The following is an 18010-nucleotide window of genomic DNA, read 5'->3' as shown; positions in this document are numbered from 1 at the left end:
AAGAATAAATACATTTACAATGCTCCATGCATTCTTTTTTTTTTTTAATGTTTTATTTATTACTAGGAGAGCGAGAGAGAGAGAGACAGCGTGAGCAGGGGAGGGTCAGAGAGAGAGGGAGCCACAGACTGAAACAGGCTCCAGGCTCTGAGATGGCAGTCAGCGCAGAACCCGACGCGGGGCTTGAACCCATGAACCGCGAGATCATGACCTAAGCAAAGGTCGGATGCTCAACCGACTAAGCCACCCAGGCGCCCCTGCTCCATGCATTCTTGCCCCATACTAAGGGCTTGAGAATTGGTGGCCATTACTACTATCTTTGTTAGAACACAAAGAATGTTCTGTGACTCCCCATTTTCTTTAGGATAACATCTGAACTCCTGAGGAAGACATCAGAAGTTGGTCCCTACCACATGCTCAGTACATTTTACCAGACTCACTGTTCCTTTCCTCAGCAGATAGTCCTTCTCTCCCTTTGTCTCCCACCCAGAAAATTAATCTCATTCTGTACAGCCCAGTTCAAATTAATCTCAACCTCTTTCTCTTTAAATCTTCCACAGCACCAGCAAACCAGCGTCTCTCCCAGCTGTGTCTCACACAGCAGTGTTCATACATCCAGCATAATCTTGGTCCCACTGAGTTCGACTTAGCTGTGTGGTGTCTTGCCTCCAACACAGGGAGCTCCAGGCACGCAGAGCAGACCTCCTCCATGTAAGTATCCTGAGTGCCTGGCACAGTGCCCGCCATGGAGCAGGCACTCAATAAACTGTGTAGAACTCAAATGAGCTGCAAGAAGGCTATATGTCTTATACACGCTGGAATCCCTTAATATTTCAAAAATGGAAATCTGAGTTCTGAAAAAAATCAAGGTTTTAAGAGCCAACACAGAATCTGGAACCATAGAGCAATGCATCAAATTCTCTTTCTCTGCATCCAATTCTTCTGGCGCTTAAAAAAATACTGATAGCCAGACTCCATCCCTGGCAATTCTGATGTAATAGATCTGCAGCGGGCCTGGGCAGTGTTAGGTATTTTTTTTTAATGTTTTATTTATTTCTAGGGGAGAGAGAGAGAGAGAGAGAGCCCGAGCAGGGGAGGGTCAGAGAGAGAGGGAGTCACAGACTGAAACAGGCTCCAGGCTCTGAGCTGGCAGTCAGCACAGAGCCCGACTCGGGGCTCGAACCCACGAACCGCGAGATCATGACCTAAGCGAAAGTCAGACGCTTAACCGACTAAGCCACCCAGGCGACCCTGGGCAGTGTTAGGTATGAAAAGGTCTAAGATGCAGCCAGGATTGAGACCCTCTGCCACAGCTCAGGGGGTCCACCATGTTGTAAAGAGCTCCCAGTCTAAGTGGTGCTGGCAGAGTCAGAGAACTGGTTTATAGGAACGTGAAGAGATGATCCCCTCAGCTGGTGAGCGCTGGAGCCCCCATGTCTCCTCTGGCTACCGGCTAACTCATACCCAATGTGCCAGAATAAGAGGATGTTCCAGCTGTGCTGTTGGGGAGAAAACGGTTGAGAAGCACTGATGGAACACCTACTAATCAGCCACGTGTTGTACGCCCGAGCTGCGTTAGGAAGTTTGCACATATCTGGTTATTTAACCCGCACAGCACACCGTGGCAGGAAGTTTGTGATTATTATTTTCCTGATGAGGAAAACAGGCCCAGAGGTTAAGTATCTGACCAAGGTCACAGATATAGAAAGTGACAGACTCATTGCACATGGAGCTACACAGGAAATGTCTGCTTAAGCAACTTAATACTTCAGGGGTGAGAAAGAGACTCTGGGGAGAAAGGAGAGAGCACGTGAGATCTGGAGAAGGAAGGGGAGACTGGAAAGGAAAGAAGCGGGATCAGGGAAGGCAGGGGAGCCTGACGGCTGTCCCAAGGCTTCTGGGTGAAAGCTGACTTTCTCACAGGAAATACAGCTTGGGTGAGGCTGAGCAGTGGATGCCTGGCCACAGCAGGGATGCAGACAAGGCTCAAGGTCAACCCTAGGGCTAAAAGTATGTAATGGGGCTAAAAGCACGCAACCTCAGGTGTGCTGTGTGAACGGAACACATCTGGCTCCTGGTAAATGATTCATGAATAAAATCAGTAAATTCAGGCTGTCTGTCCCTACCCTCTCATTCCTCCCAGCTCCCCAGATCCAAGCTAGGTTGGGGCCCCAGCATCAGGGATACTCACAGGATGTAGGTGATGACGCCTATACTCCTGCAAAACAAAGAACAGGCAAGTCAGAGCCACCTGGCTCTGATCCCAGCCCAGCAAGGGACTCCCCCAATGGTTCTCAAGGGGAAGGGTCTCAAGGGGAAGGTCATCTCAAGTTCATAGCCCTCTCCCATCCATTCCACTCTTCAGCAGCAGCCTGGGATGTGTCTGGAGTCATCAAGCTCTGGATACTGAGTCCGGGGACCCAAGTTCAAGGTCAGAGATTCAGGCTGTGATTGGGGCAAGTCCTTTATGATCTCTGAGCCTCATTCTCCTCATAAAATGAGGGTAATGATAACTACCTCACAAAACTGCTGGGAGAATTTTAGGAAACCAAGCAATCAAGGTACTCAGCCAACTATAAAGCCTTGTTCAAATGAAATGAGTCCTATCTGTGCAGAAAATCAGTCACTACAGTATCCCCAGGCCCAACACCGCTCTTAGAGTCTACGAGACTCTCAGTGATCACTTGGTTGATTAACTGAATGAACTATTGTTACTATTCTTTATCATGGCTGTGGCAGGCCTCCAGGGTGAGCCTCTCCCCTTGTCTCTCCCTCAGCCATGTTCTAACAGGCTCAGGTCTAGGCCTGGCTGCCTCCAGCTTCCCTGGGCCACATGTCCAGAACACCTGGAGCAGCAGGAGGCTCTGAATGTGTGGAGAAAGGAGTTTTCATGGTCAAGTGGGATGATGTCAGCAAGAGTCAGAGTCTGAGGTCTTCTGCCCTTATAAGGATCCCAAGGTCACCTCGGTGGTCTATACAACTTACCACATGTCAGCCTCCAGGCCCAGGGGCTCGTAGTTCACAATTTCTGGAGCTGAAAGAAGCCATATTGAAGAATCAGCAGTATGAAAATGATTAGAAATGAAATGAATATGAAAATGAGAAGAGATGGGGATAGGGAATTTTAGGGAGTTTGGTGACAAACGTCTCCCCCCTAAATCCTCACTAAGGAAAAATCAGAGCAACAGATGGAGATAGTCTGGGTCTAAGAATTTTGGGAAATGAAGTTGCCTGTTATCCTGGTAGAAATCTTTTACAAAGAGACCTTTATAGTGAGGAAGAGGGAAAGGACAGAGGAGTGCCTGGAAGAGGAAGAGGAGAGTGGGGTAAGAAAGATCCCTGGAAGAGAAATGGGGTCTGACAAGATGGCTTGCTTTAGAACTCTCTGGTGGAAACCAGTCAGGTCAGCGCTGGAAGGTCATCATGAAGAAAAGAAGGCAGAGAGAGAATCCACATTCCTGAATCTGGTCTGAAAGAGGGACACCACCCCCCTGAGGAGAATGACAACAATCTGGGGCCAATGAGATGATGAACCTGAGGTGCCTGAGGGGCATCCAGGCAAAGATGCCTTGGGAATTAGAGGGTGAGCTAGAGTCATCAAATCGGGAGTCATCATACAGGTGGAAATAGGAGCTGTGTGGATGATGAGATGACCAAGAGAAGGTGCAGAATCTGGGGAAGAACATTTTACCCAGGCCAGAAGAAGACCAAATGTCACCCAAAGATCTAGCAGACAAGCGCTTAGAAAGTGTGTAGTGTCCAGTGAGTGTCCTGACTGTGGGAAGTAGAGATAAGACTATAGACAATGCTACAAAAAAGCTTGGCCATGAATCGGAGGAGAAAACGAGGGCAATAGCTAGAGAAGGGAGAAAGGCTGAGCCTGTTTAATCATAATAGAAAAAGGGAGAGGGTGGGAAAGGCTACAATGGCTCATCTAGAATAACATCAAAACCACTACACCTGTAACATGTGACCACCACCCACCTGTCCCTAACTAGAGACACAAGGAACCACTTTTTTGGCTTTGCTTATTTTTTAGCTTCATAAAAATGATGTCATTCTGGAGATAATACAGTCACTTGATCCCCCCAACCGCCTAACATTATGCTTTTAATGTTCACTGAATGTACATCCATGGTCTTTCATTTTCACTGCTATATAATAGTCCACTGTGAGACTATGTATCATCTTCCAGTCATTGTCCTCTCAGTGATCATTTGGATGGTTTCCAGTTCTATTCTTATGAGAACAACACTGCTGTGAACTTTTTTGCACACATCTCCTCACAAACATGAAAGATATATTCTAGCATGATGATTCAAAGTATGGTCTGAAGACAAATAGTCACTGGTCCAGACACAATAGGTCCAGAAATGGGGAGAAAGCTTTTAGAAACTCATATAGCAATTTGACATTGCCATGACATTCAAATTGTGATGATTACTCTAGGGGTTTATTTTTCTTGTGTTTTTACTGAAGAAACAGTCCAGGACAGATTGAAGAAAAAATTTTTTTAAGTCTTTCACCATAGAGAGTTTAGAAGCACAACTCACTTTCCAGGCTTATCTGCTTGATACAAATATACACTCACTTCTGTTCTCTATGTGCTTTTGCCTGTCCATTTTCTTCTGGGCTTTTCTTCTTTCTTGGTGGTATGTGTGTGTATGTGTGTTTGTGTGTGTGTGTGTGTGTGTGTGTGTGTTACTGTTGTTGTTTTGGTTTCTTTTTTTACTTCTCTTACTGTTTTCCTTACCTACTTACATTTTTGTAATGGCCACCTTGAGACTTTATGATGGCTATCTAACAAATTCTAACATAAGCAATCTTTTGACCCTCATCTAACAATATAAGAGCCTTAGAACACTCATTTCAAGCACTCTTTCCTATCTAACATTATTTTCTTCAATTTTTAGTTGTTTTTTAACCCCACAATTAAAACCTCATCATCATCGTCGGCATCATCATCATCATCGCCTTAAACAGAAAATGTTTATGTTTGCCTAATGTTTACTGATTTCTTTGCTCTATTACTTCTTGCATTGAGGCCTCCCTTCAGAGGACATTTAATCCACAAGCACATCTTCAGAAGCTCTATTAATAAAGGTTTGTTGGTGGTTTAATTGTTTTACGGTTTGTCTTGTTCTTTTTCTAATTTTTGTTTTTGCTATGTTTTGTCTGAATCATTTGTCCTCATTCTTGAAATACAATTTTTGCTGGGTATAGAGTTATGAGTCTTTTTTTTTTTGAGGATGTAATTGGCTTTATGAAGCAACTGATGAACTGGGCAGCATCCCATCTAGCAAGCAGAGAGATGCCCCTACTTACTGGTTTTTAATTTTTCCTTAGTTCCTGAGAGATAATATTCTATTGGACATTGGCTTCTATTGTGGTTTTGAGAAGTACACTGTCAAATTTCCATTTATTTATTTATTTATTAATTACATGTCTTTTCTCTCTGGCTGCTTTTATGATCTCTTTGTCTTTGGGACCCTATAGTTTAACTATAATGTTAACTGTAGTGTAACTATAATGGATTTTTGTTTGTTTGTTTGATATACATTGTCCTTTCTGTATCTGGAGATGCATGTTTTCATAACAGTTCTGAAAATTCTCATTTTCTTCAAATGTTGATCCTGTGTTTTCTCTATTCCCTCCTCTGGGATTCCAAAGAGGCATCTATTAGGTTTTCCACTTTTACCCTCTTACTTGTCCTCTTATTTCATACTCCTGTGTCTTGGTCTTTCTGTGATATTCTGGCTAATTTTTTTTCAGCTCTGCCTTTCAATTCTTTAATAGTCTCTTCAACTGTGTGTAATCTATTGTTTAAGTCATTCACTGAAATTTAAATTTCCATGAGTTATATATGGAATTTCTTAAAGTTCTTTCTGGTTCTTTCTAGCCTTTGCCTGGTCATTTTTGACAGTCTCTTGTTGCTTGCTCATTCTTGTGATTCTTTTGTTTCTATATACATTCCCTTTATTTTACAGTCAACATCAGATAATTTCAATATCTTATGTCCTTGGATGTCTAAGTCTTGCTAGTCTCTGACTGAAATGCTGATAACATACACTTGCCTTTGGGAGAGGTCCTCCTCTTGAATTTTCTTGCTGCTCACAGCTCCAGCCCTAAGTTCATATTTCACTGGCTTTGGAGGTGGGGCAGGTGATGTCGGAGGAATTACTACCTCTAAAGATTTCTCTTATTTCCCATGAGTCCAGAATTTCATTATAAAGAATATTTTTCCTCAAGAATCCATTTTTGTTGCAGGAGGGCTTTTGGAAGACAGGGTCCACCATGCTCCTAGAAGCTGATGGTAACTTCTTAATACAGTGTCTCGGGTTGAAGTTTCAAAGGAATGGTGGGAATAGGACAAGTGGTTATAACCTGCTTCTCAGGAGTCCTGGGTAAAGAAAGTCATCCTAATTTGGGCAGAGGCCTAGAGAAGGTGCCCTCCATATCTGTAAGGTACAAACAAAACCGGTTCTGGGCTGGAGCTGGGTCACGCCAGCTCACAAGAGTCAACTGTATGTATCTCTTCCCAACTCTGAATTCAGTGACAAGTTGATAGCTTAAAATAGGCAAATGCTATAAATTAGAGTTGTGTTTTGTTTTGGAGACCCAGTTGTTAGACATTTAACAATGTATCGCTGCAAAAAACCCTCCATAGACTGGCCCTACCCATCAATATCCCACTCACATGGCCATTTTGATGGGAACTCTCTGCTCTATCCAGAGTGGACGGTGAATTATCTCGGATAAATGTACTAATTCTGGTCCTCCCCTCTGCTCTGAGTGACTGAGCCTTGGGTGTACTCCTCTTCTACAGTGCCTTTGTCTCCACTCTTGTTCACACTTCTCCCACCCACAATACCAGCCCTTTGTCTCTCATTGACTCAAGGGCGTGACTGATCCCACTGACTTTGCCAGAGTGGATATCTTGTTTGTATAGTCTTTCAGAGATGTCTCTATCATTCGTTTTATAATTAATCACAGCCTGTTTGGTGACACCTCTTCCACTATTGTCCTGAATGTCTAGTTGAACCATTTACTGTTAACACTTGGTCTGAACTTAAGTAAATAAATGTATGCATTTTACCATATACGTTAATGGTGGGCAGAAACTGCTGTCTCGGACAAAGTTCAAGAATAGATGTCTTGTGCCCTCGGTTCAAGTTGGTTCTGCCACCAACTCACTGTGTGACCTTGGATGTGTCATTCTGAATGTGGCTCCCTGTCATCACTTTGTCCTCAGTACCTCACCTAATATCTGTTACACAGTTGATGAAGAATGGCCATTGGTTGACCTTCACTAAAATCCCCCAGCTTTCCAATTCCACGTTTGTTAAACTAGACCAGATAACTTAAAAAGATCCTTCTAGCACTCTTACTTGGTCATTTGATGTCTTGTTTCCACAACTAAATTGAAAGCCCCCTGGGGAAAAGGTCTTTTTAGAGAGACAACCCAGTGTAACCAAAAGAGCACAGGCTTTGATGTTGGATGTATCCATATTTGAATCTTAGTTCTACCACCTACTGGTTGTTTTGCCTTGAACGAAGCATCTGATAGAGAAAATAACTAAATCTGCTTCATGAGGTTGTTTGAAGATTAACTGAGATGATGTCTATAGAGCACCAGCACAGTGCCTGGCACACAGCAAGGGTCCCCTACCCTGGGGTCTGTGGAGACTTGTTAGCACCCCACGCCACAGTGGCTATGGAGCTCCAATGTGTGACCTGAAAATCCGTCAGGATGGATGATCCCACATATTCTGGTTTCCTTTTTGATTAGACTGTGTCAGAAGTTTCAGTCCCCAAATTTTGGGGAGACCATGCCCCTCCCTCCATCTCCAAGACCACTTCCACTCCCAAAGCAGAGAGACAATGGTCCTCAGTTCTCATTCCTCTCCCTTCTAGAAACAGAGGGAAGAGAGAGCTGCCAGAGCTCTCCTGAAGCAGGGCCCCCCCATGCATGAATAAAGGCCAGACACGCAGGAGAGGCTAGTGGGTGGATCTGGCATTTGGCGGATGATTTCCCTTTTCCTTTTCAGGAAGTCAAAAGCTACTCCAGAGAAATTCGAGTTTATGGGAATGCCAGAGGGCGGGGTACTTTTAAATCTTGACAATAAATTCATCTGAGATCAGGAGGTAGGGCTAGCTCCGGGATGGTTTGACTCTGCAAAGGCCTCTAGCCCCACCGAGCCTCCCACTGCCCCCCGGGGTGCTCAATGCCAGCACCTGGACCCTTACCCAGAAGACCAGCAGGACATTTTCTTCCCCACCCATTAGGTTTCCAAGGGGGGTCTCCAAAGCACCATCTCTCAGCCCAGACTCTCAAACAGACACAGGGTTTGTTCTCAGAATTTCTCTACCTTTCGATCCCAGATGCTTAGCTGGGAGAGAAACAGGCATAAAACTCACCAACAAATTCTGGCGTCCCAAAAATGTTCTTAAATTCAACTCCATCTTCTATTTCATGAGCCAGGCCAAAGTCAATCAGCTTGATATGTGGAATGGGAATATTCTTGTCTAACAGCATAATGTTTTCTGGCTGGAGAACAACAACAACAACAACAAAAAAAAAACAAGTAAAGGAGGAAAGGACAGTAATTAAAGCCCTGTTTTGTGTTTTTGCTTTAGGGTTGGGTGGGGTTTGGTGTTCTTTTTTAGGAGACTGAAATTCTTCCTTGTTTTTGTGTCCTGTCTTCTCCTGTGAACTCAAAGACAGGCATAGCACTGAGGGCAAGGCCTGCGCTTTATGAACTCTGGTGCTCACAGCAGAACCAGAGACCTTAGCTTTTAGTCCCCTTTCTGTCTCTGAATGGCAGATCCTTTAATGCAGTGCCTCTGTTTCCTGATCTGTTAAATGGGGCCAGTGAGAAACTGAAAGCATTTCCTATAAACAAAACCACTGCCTCTGTGTGAGGACGTAGGGGTGGGAGCCTAGCAGCTTAGCTTCAGTTTACACTCTGCTTATTAAACCTTTGTCTTCCTAACCACCTCTTCCCCCTGGCTGGCCGGCTTCCTGTTGACAAACTCCCCTCCTCTGGCCTAACCATGTAGCTCACACTTCTCTATGTGTTTAACTAATTTTGGCCCTTGGCAGGACACCGGAAAAAAAAATGCACCTGATTTCCAGGGAAAATACCAGCTGCCCAGGCTATTTCCAGAGCAGCAAACAGCTGCCAGGTCTGACACAACCATGTGGGTGTGTGTTGGTGGGGGGATGGCCCTGCCCTGGCCTCATACACAACAGGCTCTCAGGGAGGCCAAAACAGAAGCCTGCCCTTCTGAGCCTACCCTTGTCACTCCCACCCGATGGCTCAGAGCCCACGAAGGGGGGAGCAGGCCCCTCCACTTCACCTTCTCCCCTCCTGCTCCCCACCGTGACTGTCCTAGACTTCATTTGAAGTGGAATGTCTCCGGGCGCCTGGGTAGCTCAGTTGGTTAAGCATCAGACTTCTGCTCAGGTCATGATTTCAGGGTTTGTGATTTCCAGCTCCCCGCTGTGCTCTGTGCTGACAGCTCAGAGCCTGGAGCCTGCTTCACATTCTGTATCTCCCTCTCTCTCTGCCCCTCCCCTGCTTGCACTCTATGTCTCTCTCTCTCAAAATAACTAAATATTAAAAAGTTTTTTTTCAAAATGGAAAGTCCTGAAAACATCCACACACAAACATCAATTCATAATATTCCCAAAGTGGAAACAAGACAAATGTCCCATCAACTGATGAACACAGTATATCCATATAATGGAATACTATTAAGCCATAAAAAGGAATGAACTTTGAAAACATGATGCACCAAAGGCCATGTATTATATGATCCCATTTATATGAAATATACTGAATAGGTAAATCTATAGAAAGAGAAAGTAGTTGAGCAGTTGCTCAGGACTGGGAAAATGGGGAGTGACTGCTAATGGGTATGGGGCTTATTGTGGAGTGATGAAGATTTTCTAAAAGTGATAGTGGTATTAGCTGTGCAACTTCATAAATTGTACACTTTATTTTATTTATTTATATTTTAATTTTAGAGAGAGGTGGGGAAGGGCAGAGGAAGAGAGACACAGAGAGAGAGTTTTAGGTAGGCTCCATGCTCAGCAAGGAGCCCAATGTGGGGCTCGATCCCACAACCCTGGGATCATGACCTGAGCCAAAATCAAGAGTCAGAGGGTACCTGGGTGGCTTAGTTGGTTGAGTGTCTGACTCTTGGTTTTGGCTCAGGTCATGATCTCAAGGCTCGTGAGTTCAAGCCCCATGTTGGGCTTCATGCTGACAGTGCAGACTCTGCTTGGGATTCTCTCTTTTTCTCTTTCTGCCTCTTCCCTGATTGTGCTCTCTCTCTCTCTCTCAAATTAAATAAACTTAAAAAAAAAAAAAAAAGAAATCAGGAGTCAGATGCTCACCTGACTGAGCCACGCAGGTGTCCCTAAATGGTACACTTTAAATGGGCAAATTGTATAGCATGTGACTTATATGTCAATAAATCAGCTTTACATAAATGAATAAATACCTAAATACATGTTTAAGAAAACAGAACATCCCTATTTCTTTTATTAAAAAATTTTAATGTTTATTTATTTTTGAGAGAGAGTGAGAGACAGAGTGTGAGTTGGGAAGAGGCAGAGAGAGAAGGAGACACAGAATCCACAGCAGGCTCCAGGCTTTGAGCTGTCAGTACAGAGCCCGATGCAGGGATCGAACTCATGAACTGTGAGATCATAACCTGAGCTGAAGTCGGATGCTTAACTGACTGGGCCAGCCAGGTGCACTGAACATCCCTATTTCTCAAAGAAGAATTTCCCACCTTGTACCTTTGCTCACATTATCTTCTCTACCTAGAAAACCTTCTGCTTGATTTATGCCCATTAAAATCCTAGCTGGGCTTCAAAGTCTAACTCAACTCAGCTAGTCCTTGACAGCTCTTCTCAGCGATTAACCCCCTCCACACACAAGAGATGAATCTCCCTCCTCCCCCCATCCCCTTGGTGCTTATTTGGACTTTTTTGTTACAACATTTGTCACACGCTTTCCCTTGTCCTAGGTCCTCTACTGGACTCTCAGCTGGAGGGAGGAGTCAGATCTTTATGTGTTCACCCCTGCAGTGCTGAGCACGGTGGCTGGCAGGCTGAGGGTTGTCCTGTTAGCTGAATCGATTCTGAATCTGGCCTGAAGACACTCCATCTGCCCCCATCCCAAACTTCCTGGCTCCCTGAAGTCTCTGTGACCTCCTGTCAGAGTGGCTGGAAACTTTCACTCAAACGAGCTGGCTGAGGCCTCCCCCGACTTTGAAAATAAATAAATAATACATTTCCTTTTGCATTTTTTTTAAAGCTTGTTTATCCTTTTTCCCCTCTGGAGATTTCTCTCAACTTTATTGTGAAAATGTGTCAAAGTCCTTTCCCAAGGCAAAGCAGGGTCTTAGGTCCTGCAGAAAGGAGACTGGAGGGTGGGGGAGGTCAGGAGATAGGATCAGAGAGATGGCCCCAATCCAGTGCCCCCAATCCTTCGAATGGCTGCTTATGGACCTTAGTGCCTTGGAATCCCATGCGGAGAGCTGCACCCTCCCATTGCCCACCGTCTCTTCATCAGGGGGCTTCTCCCTCCATTCTACCACATTCCTTAGTTTCCTTATTAGGAACTTCCCCTCTCCTTCGGAAAATGGCCCTGAGGCTTGCCTCTGGGGCGGAGGAGGGTCAGGGCCTGGGTCTGTCACCATAAATGCTGGAAGCACAGCACACACTGAATGGGAATGGGAGCCACTGTGGACAAAAGCAGGCACACAGAACCTGGTGACCCCCAGGATAATGGGGCAGGAAGAAAAGGGTAGGGAACATGGGAGAAGGATAAACAATTGGTGGCTGAATTCTCCCAGGCAGCATTGCTCTGAGAGGTGAGAAGCATCCTTGCCTTATACCCTCTCACCTCAGTGTCCCACAGTCCAGGGGAAGCAGCTCTCCACTGCCTTGTAAAAACTTCAGGGTCAGGCCACGTTTTCTTACCTGAGTACTGCCTGCCCCTGCAAGCTCTTGTCCACTCCAAGAACTTAACACAGAGCAGGTCAGGTGACTGCTCCTCTGCTTAGAACATTCTTCCTGCACAGTTCCTGTCCCAAACCTGGCTAATTTCCTATTCACATTTTAGTAAAAATAGTACCTCCTCTAGAAGGCCTACATATGGGTGCATGCATGCGTGTGCGCACGCACACACACACACACACACACACACACACACACACTTCCTGCCCAGTTCCCATAACATCCTGTGCTGCCCCCATTTCAGTGTGTCTTGCACTGTCTCAAGGTGGTCGCTTACTTATCTGCCTCCTCATACTGGGTTATAAGCTTCCTGAGGGTTCTGTTCCTGTCAACTACCTAAAGCTTGGTATAGAGCCTGCATCCACCAGGTGCTCAATAATTATTCCTTGAGCAAAGACTGCTGCCATTTAGCTGCAATGTGCTAACCAAGCACATGACATACTTCATACCTCTTCGAACGCTCCCAGCTATCTTATGCAGTGGATGTTATCATTCCTCTGTTTCAGAAAGAAACCAAGACTGAAGTACTGGCTTGTGGACACAGGGATTTTACTGTTTTCTTTTGTTTTTTATTTTTGAATGAGAGAGCATGTGTGGTGGAGGGACAGACAGAGAGGGAGCCAGAGGATCCTAAGCGGGCTCTGTGCTGACAGCAGCAAGACTGATGTGGGGCTCAAACTCATAAACTAGGTGATCATGACTTGAGCTGAAGTTGGACATTCAACCGACTGAGCCACCCAGGTGGTCCTGGACATGGGGATTTTAACCTCTACCTGTTGGACTCCAAAGCTTCTACTATAACACAGAGTAAATGATCTTCCTGCTTCTCAAGGGTCCTGGGAAATCTATCCCAGGGGGGAGTGGGTATTCTGCTCCAGCCTGGCAACCTAGGGCACGCTTGGACCCTGCTCAGGCATAGCTATTTTCCTGCCCTGGCACCTGCTTCCCATCCCTGCCTGTCTTTTCTTCTGGTGACGCTTTCACCCAGGTGAGTGGCCCCACGTGCAGTTCTGGCCTGCCCTCAAACTGGGTCCAAAGGCTCTGAAAAGGAGCCTCAGGACCTCCTGGGCTGGACCTCCTTGTTTCAAGGAGACAAGAGAGGTCCTGGGAGAGTCCCCAAGGAGAGTCTGGATAGTGATGTGGCCTGTGAGTTTCAGGCTGAGAGGTGGGGTGGGCAGCAGGAATGTTTTAGTGGGTGTCAAGACCCACATTCTTTCCTCATCTTACTACTCACACACTGAGCCATTTAGATCAAATGTACCTTCTGGCTCAGACCTGCCCTGACTGGGAGTAAATACTAAAATAGCAAAACAGTAAAATAGACCCTATTTCTGCAGCTCCTCTGGCTTTCGGAAGGGCTTCCTTCTTGCTATCTCAGCCTCCACTAACTGGGAGGCAAAGCAGGGGCTGTTATTTTCCAAACATTTACCAAGGTGAACAGCACATTAGTGCTCTATGCCATCCTGCAACCATCCTGAGTGGTAGACTGTTATCACCCCCATTTCACAGATGAGGAAACAGAGGCTCAGAGAGTTAAAGCACTGGCTCAAGGTCCAACAGCTCATAATGGCAGGGTCAGGGTAGGTTTCCTGAGCAGCCCAACCCCTGCTCGCCACCACATCACCCAGTTTGGTTAAATATCTTCAGTGGTCTCACTGACCACGAGAGTAAGTTCAAGGTGCTCTGCCTGATATTTGAGGCATCGAGGCTCTGCCCTGACTGCCCCAGGCTACCTTCCCAGTCTCACCGCTCATCATGTGCTTGCACCTGCCCCATAAACCCCTCAAGGTGGGTATTACACACCCAGAATGACATCTCAGTTCCATCCTTTGTTTCGGCTTTTCCCCTTGCCTAGAATGTCTTTCCTACTCTTCACACTTTCAGAGACTATGCCCTATCCCTGCCTTGTTTTACTCCCTTACTTTTCAATGAAGCGGCCCCTGACCTTGTGCTCTAACCCCCTTAGCGCTGACAATGCTTATGAGCAAGTGGTCCTACGTTGCAGGCTGTCTTTCACATTGTGACACTGCTCTCCTGAGTGGTGGCCTCCCTGGGAAAATTCAGATCAGCACTAAGTTTTCTGGCATCCCTTATGGGGTCTTGCATCCTGGATGTCCCATTGAAATATGCTGATGTGCACTGAGAGAATTGGGAAGGAGCGGTCCTTCCCTTTCTGCCCCGTGGAGGCCCTCCACCACTACAAGGGGGGTCCCAGTGCACTCCTCCCCACAGGGCTGCTATAGGGCTGGGCCAGGAGGGGAAATGACTGGGGTGGGGGAACCCCAAGGGTAGCCTGAGGGCCAATAAAGCGGAAGTTCTCCCAGGGGGTTTTTAAAGCTTCTTTGCTTCCTCTCTCCTGAACAGGGTGGGGCACTAAACAAGATCCCGGGGCTGGCTAGAAGGAAATTCCAGTTTCACCTCCTCCACCATATGAGGCCGTGTGAACTTAAGCACATCGCTTCCTCCCTTTGGGTCTCAGCCCCCCAGTTCTAAAATAGACACTGGATGGGATCCAGAGCCCCTTCGAGCTCTAGCCTCTGCAACTGCAAGGTGGCATAACTTCCCAAGCTGGCTGTGCAAATTCCCACTCCTCTGGGCCCCCAGGAAGGACATACAGAGGCTCAGGTCCCCTGGCTCCTGGTCAGGAAGGAAGAACAATCCACTGAGATGACAGACCGCTGGGCCCAAGCCAGGCTGCCCTCTGGGGTAGTGTGGTCCTATCCATCTGCCCTTCTCCTCCAGCTTTATTTGCTTCAACCAAATACTACCTACATACTTGACATCACCTCTAAGCATGACTGGAAGGAAGGATCGCATTCCCATAGGTGCCCCCACTGCCCAGCACGGGCTTGTGGAGCTGCCACCACAAGGTGAAACTGTCCTCACCTGTCAAAACAAATCCACCCAGCTCAGCCCACCAGGGAGGCAGCTGTGGGAGAGGCCAACATGCCCCTCCATGCCCCAGTGGATTTGGTTAGAGATGCCTGCCATGGTGCCAGCCAGAAGCCGGTCCTCCTGGCAGGACCCATGTGAGTGGGTGATCCCTGCCAGTCTAGTACAGCACGTCCGGGGGCCCCTGCAGGATGAAGGCAGCCTCTGGGAGCTATGCAGCAAGGTGCAAAAGACTTGAACTTAGATTCAGGCAGGTCTAGGTTCAAATCCCAGCTCTGTCACTCACAGGTTTCCCATTTGTAAAATGAGACACCTCCCATGGCATAGGGTTGTTCTGAAGATTCAGAGAGATGGTCCATGTAAGGAACAATGCCCAGCAAGATTTCAAATCACAGTGGCTGTTTGTTTGCTCCTCTTTGGGATGTAGCAATGACAACAGTCAGCCCTGGGAACCTTACTGCATCCCTGCTGAGTCACCTGTGCACACCTGCAGACCATGCCCTCTCACTGACCTGCCTCCTGTCCCACTTATCCTCACCCCCATTTCACCTACCATGTTCACAATGGGAGGCTCCAAGGGACCTCAAAGATCATTTAGTCCCTTCATGGTTGCAGAGCAGCTCAAAAAGGCCAAGAAACTGCCAAGGTCACTGATCAAGGAACAGAGCTGAAGTCGGCCGACCCCCTGCCCAGTGTCTTCTCCAGGTGCCCACACAGACTACCTATCACTGAGTGAGGCCGTTTAGCTCAGCAGACCAGGGGCCATGCTATGGAGACGAGGAGGCTGCATACGAACCTTCATTGCAAATATTGAGTATGGCCGCAGATTATTCAGGAAGTGCTGGGCAAACTGAGAAAGCAAGGCTGCCTGCTGCCAGGCCTCTCTGGGCTGGTTTCCATGATGCTGCAGCAAACTCTCCCCCTGGCACACTGTGGATGAGACCACAGGCAGCCCATTCCCGCAAGCCTCCAGTGTGGCCTATGCCCAAGGTCTGTCTCCATCTGGCATTCAAGGCCCTCCTATCACTAGACACTCACCCCTCCACTACACCCTAACCAACCTCTTTATCACCTCTGTCCCAATCTGCAGTTCACTCTGCTGGAATGGCCTTCCTCACCAGCTTTTTCTTCCCCTTCACACCCAACTCCAACACACACACTGGAACATCTGTGATCCCCTCCCCTCTGGCACGTGCAGCTAGTTGTTTCCCATCGGGGCCTGTGTGGTGTCCGACATGCCTCCGGCAGGGAACCAACTGTGCTATAATTCCTTATGTGTCTCTCCACTATCCTGAAACCCCACGAGGCAGATGGGGGCCTTGCCTCTCATTGCCACCCCTAGCACCCCACAGTGGCTGGCACTGCAGTAAGTGCTCAGAAATTATCTGCTCAGGAATTGTCTGCTGGACAGGGGCACCTGGGTGGCTTAGTCGGTTAAGCTTCTGACTTTCGCTTAGGTCATGATCTCGCGGCTCGTGGGTTTGAGCCCCGCGTCGGGCTCTGTGCTGACTGCCAGCTCAGAGCCTGCAGCCTGTTTCAGAGTCTGTGACTCCCTCTCTCTCTGACCCTCCCCTGCTCATGCTGTCTCTCTCTCTCTCTCTTTCACACCTAGAAATAAATTTTAAAAATTTTAAAAAAAAAGGAATTGTCTGCTGGACAAATGAACAAACCACATATGCATCTCTTGCGCATTCTGCTTTTAGGGAATCAAGGTAGATCATAGCTAGAGCCCTAGAACCTGAATTCAAATCTCAGTTTTGCCATTTACCAGCAGTCTGACACTGGCAAGTTACTTAGCCTGTTGGCCACAGGTTTCTCACCTATAAATTAGCAATAGTAAATTAGATAATAAAACCTACCTCATAAGGGTTACCAAAAGGATCAAACGGGAATATAACGCGAACTGTGGCTGTTAGCATCGTTTTTTTTTTTTTTTAACATTTATTCATTTTTGAGAGACAGAGCATGACCAGGGGAGGAGCAGAGAGAGAGGGTGACACAGATCCAAAGCAGGCTCCAGGCTTTGAGCTGTCAGCACAGAGCCCGATGCAAGGCTCACACCAATGAACTGTGAGATCATGACCTGAGCCAAAGTCGGATGCTCAACTTACTGAGCCATCCAGGTGCCCCAGAATCATCTCTGTAATTATATTCTTGATTATGTCTCTCCTTCCCAGAATGAGAGTCTTTATCATCTGCCTACTGAACTCCTACCCATCCTTCAGGCCCAGCCAAAATTCTGTCTCCTCCAGGACGTATCATTTAAATACCCAGCCCAGCTCTCCTTCCTTCTCCTGGCTCCACACTTGTGCAGCAACCTCGCCCTGCAGTACCAACCACTGCCAAGAGCCTGCGTGTCAGTTCTGCCTTGCCAACAAGATTGCACACTTGCCAAGAGCAGGCCTGCTTCTCATGCTCTTTCTGTGTTCCTCAAAGCACCCAGCCTGACGTTTCAGGATAGCACAAACTATAGCATTTAGTTTACAAAGCATTCATACTTATTTGATTCTCACTCTCTGAGGTAGGTACCATCATCACCCCCATTTTACAGATGAAGAAACTGAGGCTCAGAGACGTTAAATGCTTTCCCAAGGTGCCACATTAATAAGTAGTGCAACTAGGGTTCAAGTTCTGGCTGACTCCAGATCCTGTGTGCTCTTCCTTCTCCCATGTCCCCTCCCTTCCTCTAGTTGATGCAAGAGTGCCTGCTGGGGTCACCCCTGCCTGCTGGCAAAGTGGACATGTCCAGCTTGGCTCTGGTGTCTCAGCAGCTTCCTGTCCCAGCTCCATGTTTTTCCCAGAAAACCCACAGCTTTGGCTCAGGGAAGGGCCCTAACTCGGTTGCACTTGGATTTGTTAGGCCACAGCTTCTGGCCACTCGCTCATGGCCTCCTCCTCTGGGGAAGGCTGCTACATGGTTCTGACCTCCCACTGCCCTGCCCAGTAAAGCAGAAGAGAAAACCTACTCTACCTACCTGTTCTGTCTCTAAGCTCTTGCGGCATGGACAGAAATAAAAAGTCACTTTCAAGGAATACTAGCTTTTGGCTTTGGGCCAATCGGCAATGTTGGTCTGTGCCCAACTA

The 18010-nt window shown here is 47.0% G+C and overlaps 1 protein-coding gene across 2 annotated transcripts in view; it reads right to left on the bottom strand.

Moving 5' to 3' along the window:
• The window catches only part of DAPK2 (death associated protein kinase 2), a 117163-nt gene that overhangs the window by 18722 nt on the left and 80431 nt on the right, over positions 1-18010 (bottom strand). For both annotated transcript variants that reach the window (XM_039219664.1, XM_039219671.1), the window contains exons 5-7: positions 8419-8548; positions 2986-3034; positions 2192-2218 (exon numbers count right to left, since the gene is read on the bottom strand). In XM_039219664.1, the coding sequence (XP_039075595.1) occupies positions 2192-2218; positions 2986-3034; positions 8419-8548 (206 nt within the window). The remainder of the gene's footprint in view (positions 1-2191; positions 2219-2985; positions 3035-8418; positions 8549-18010) is intronic.

This window comes from Hyaena hyaena, unplaced genomic scaffold (assembly GCF_003009895.1).
Source record: "Hyaena hyaena isolate Hyena2069 unplaced genomic scaffold, ASM300989v1 scaffold_15, whole genome shotgun sequence".
NCBI lineage: Eukaryota > Metazoa > Chordata > Mammalia > Carnivora > Hyaenidae > Hyaena > Hyaena hyaena.
Note: the sequence above shows the minus strand (reverse complement) of the source record. Positions and strands in the feature narration are given on the sequence as shown.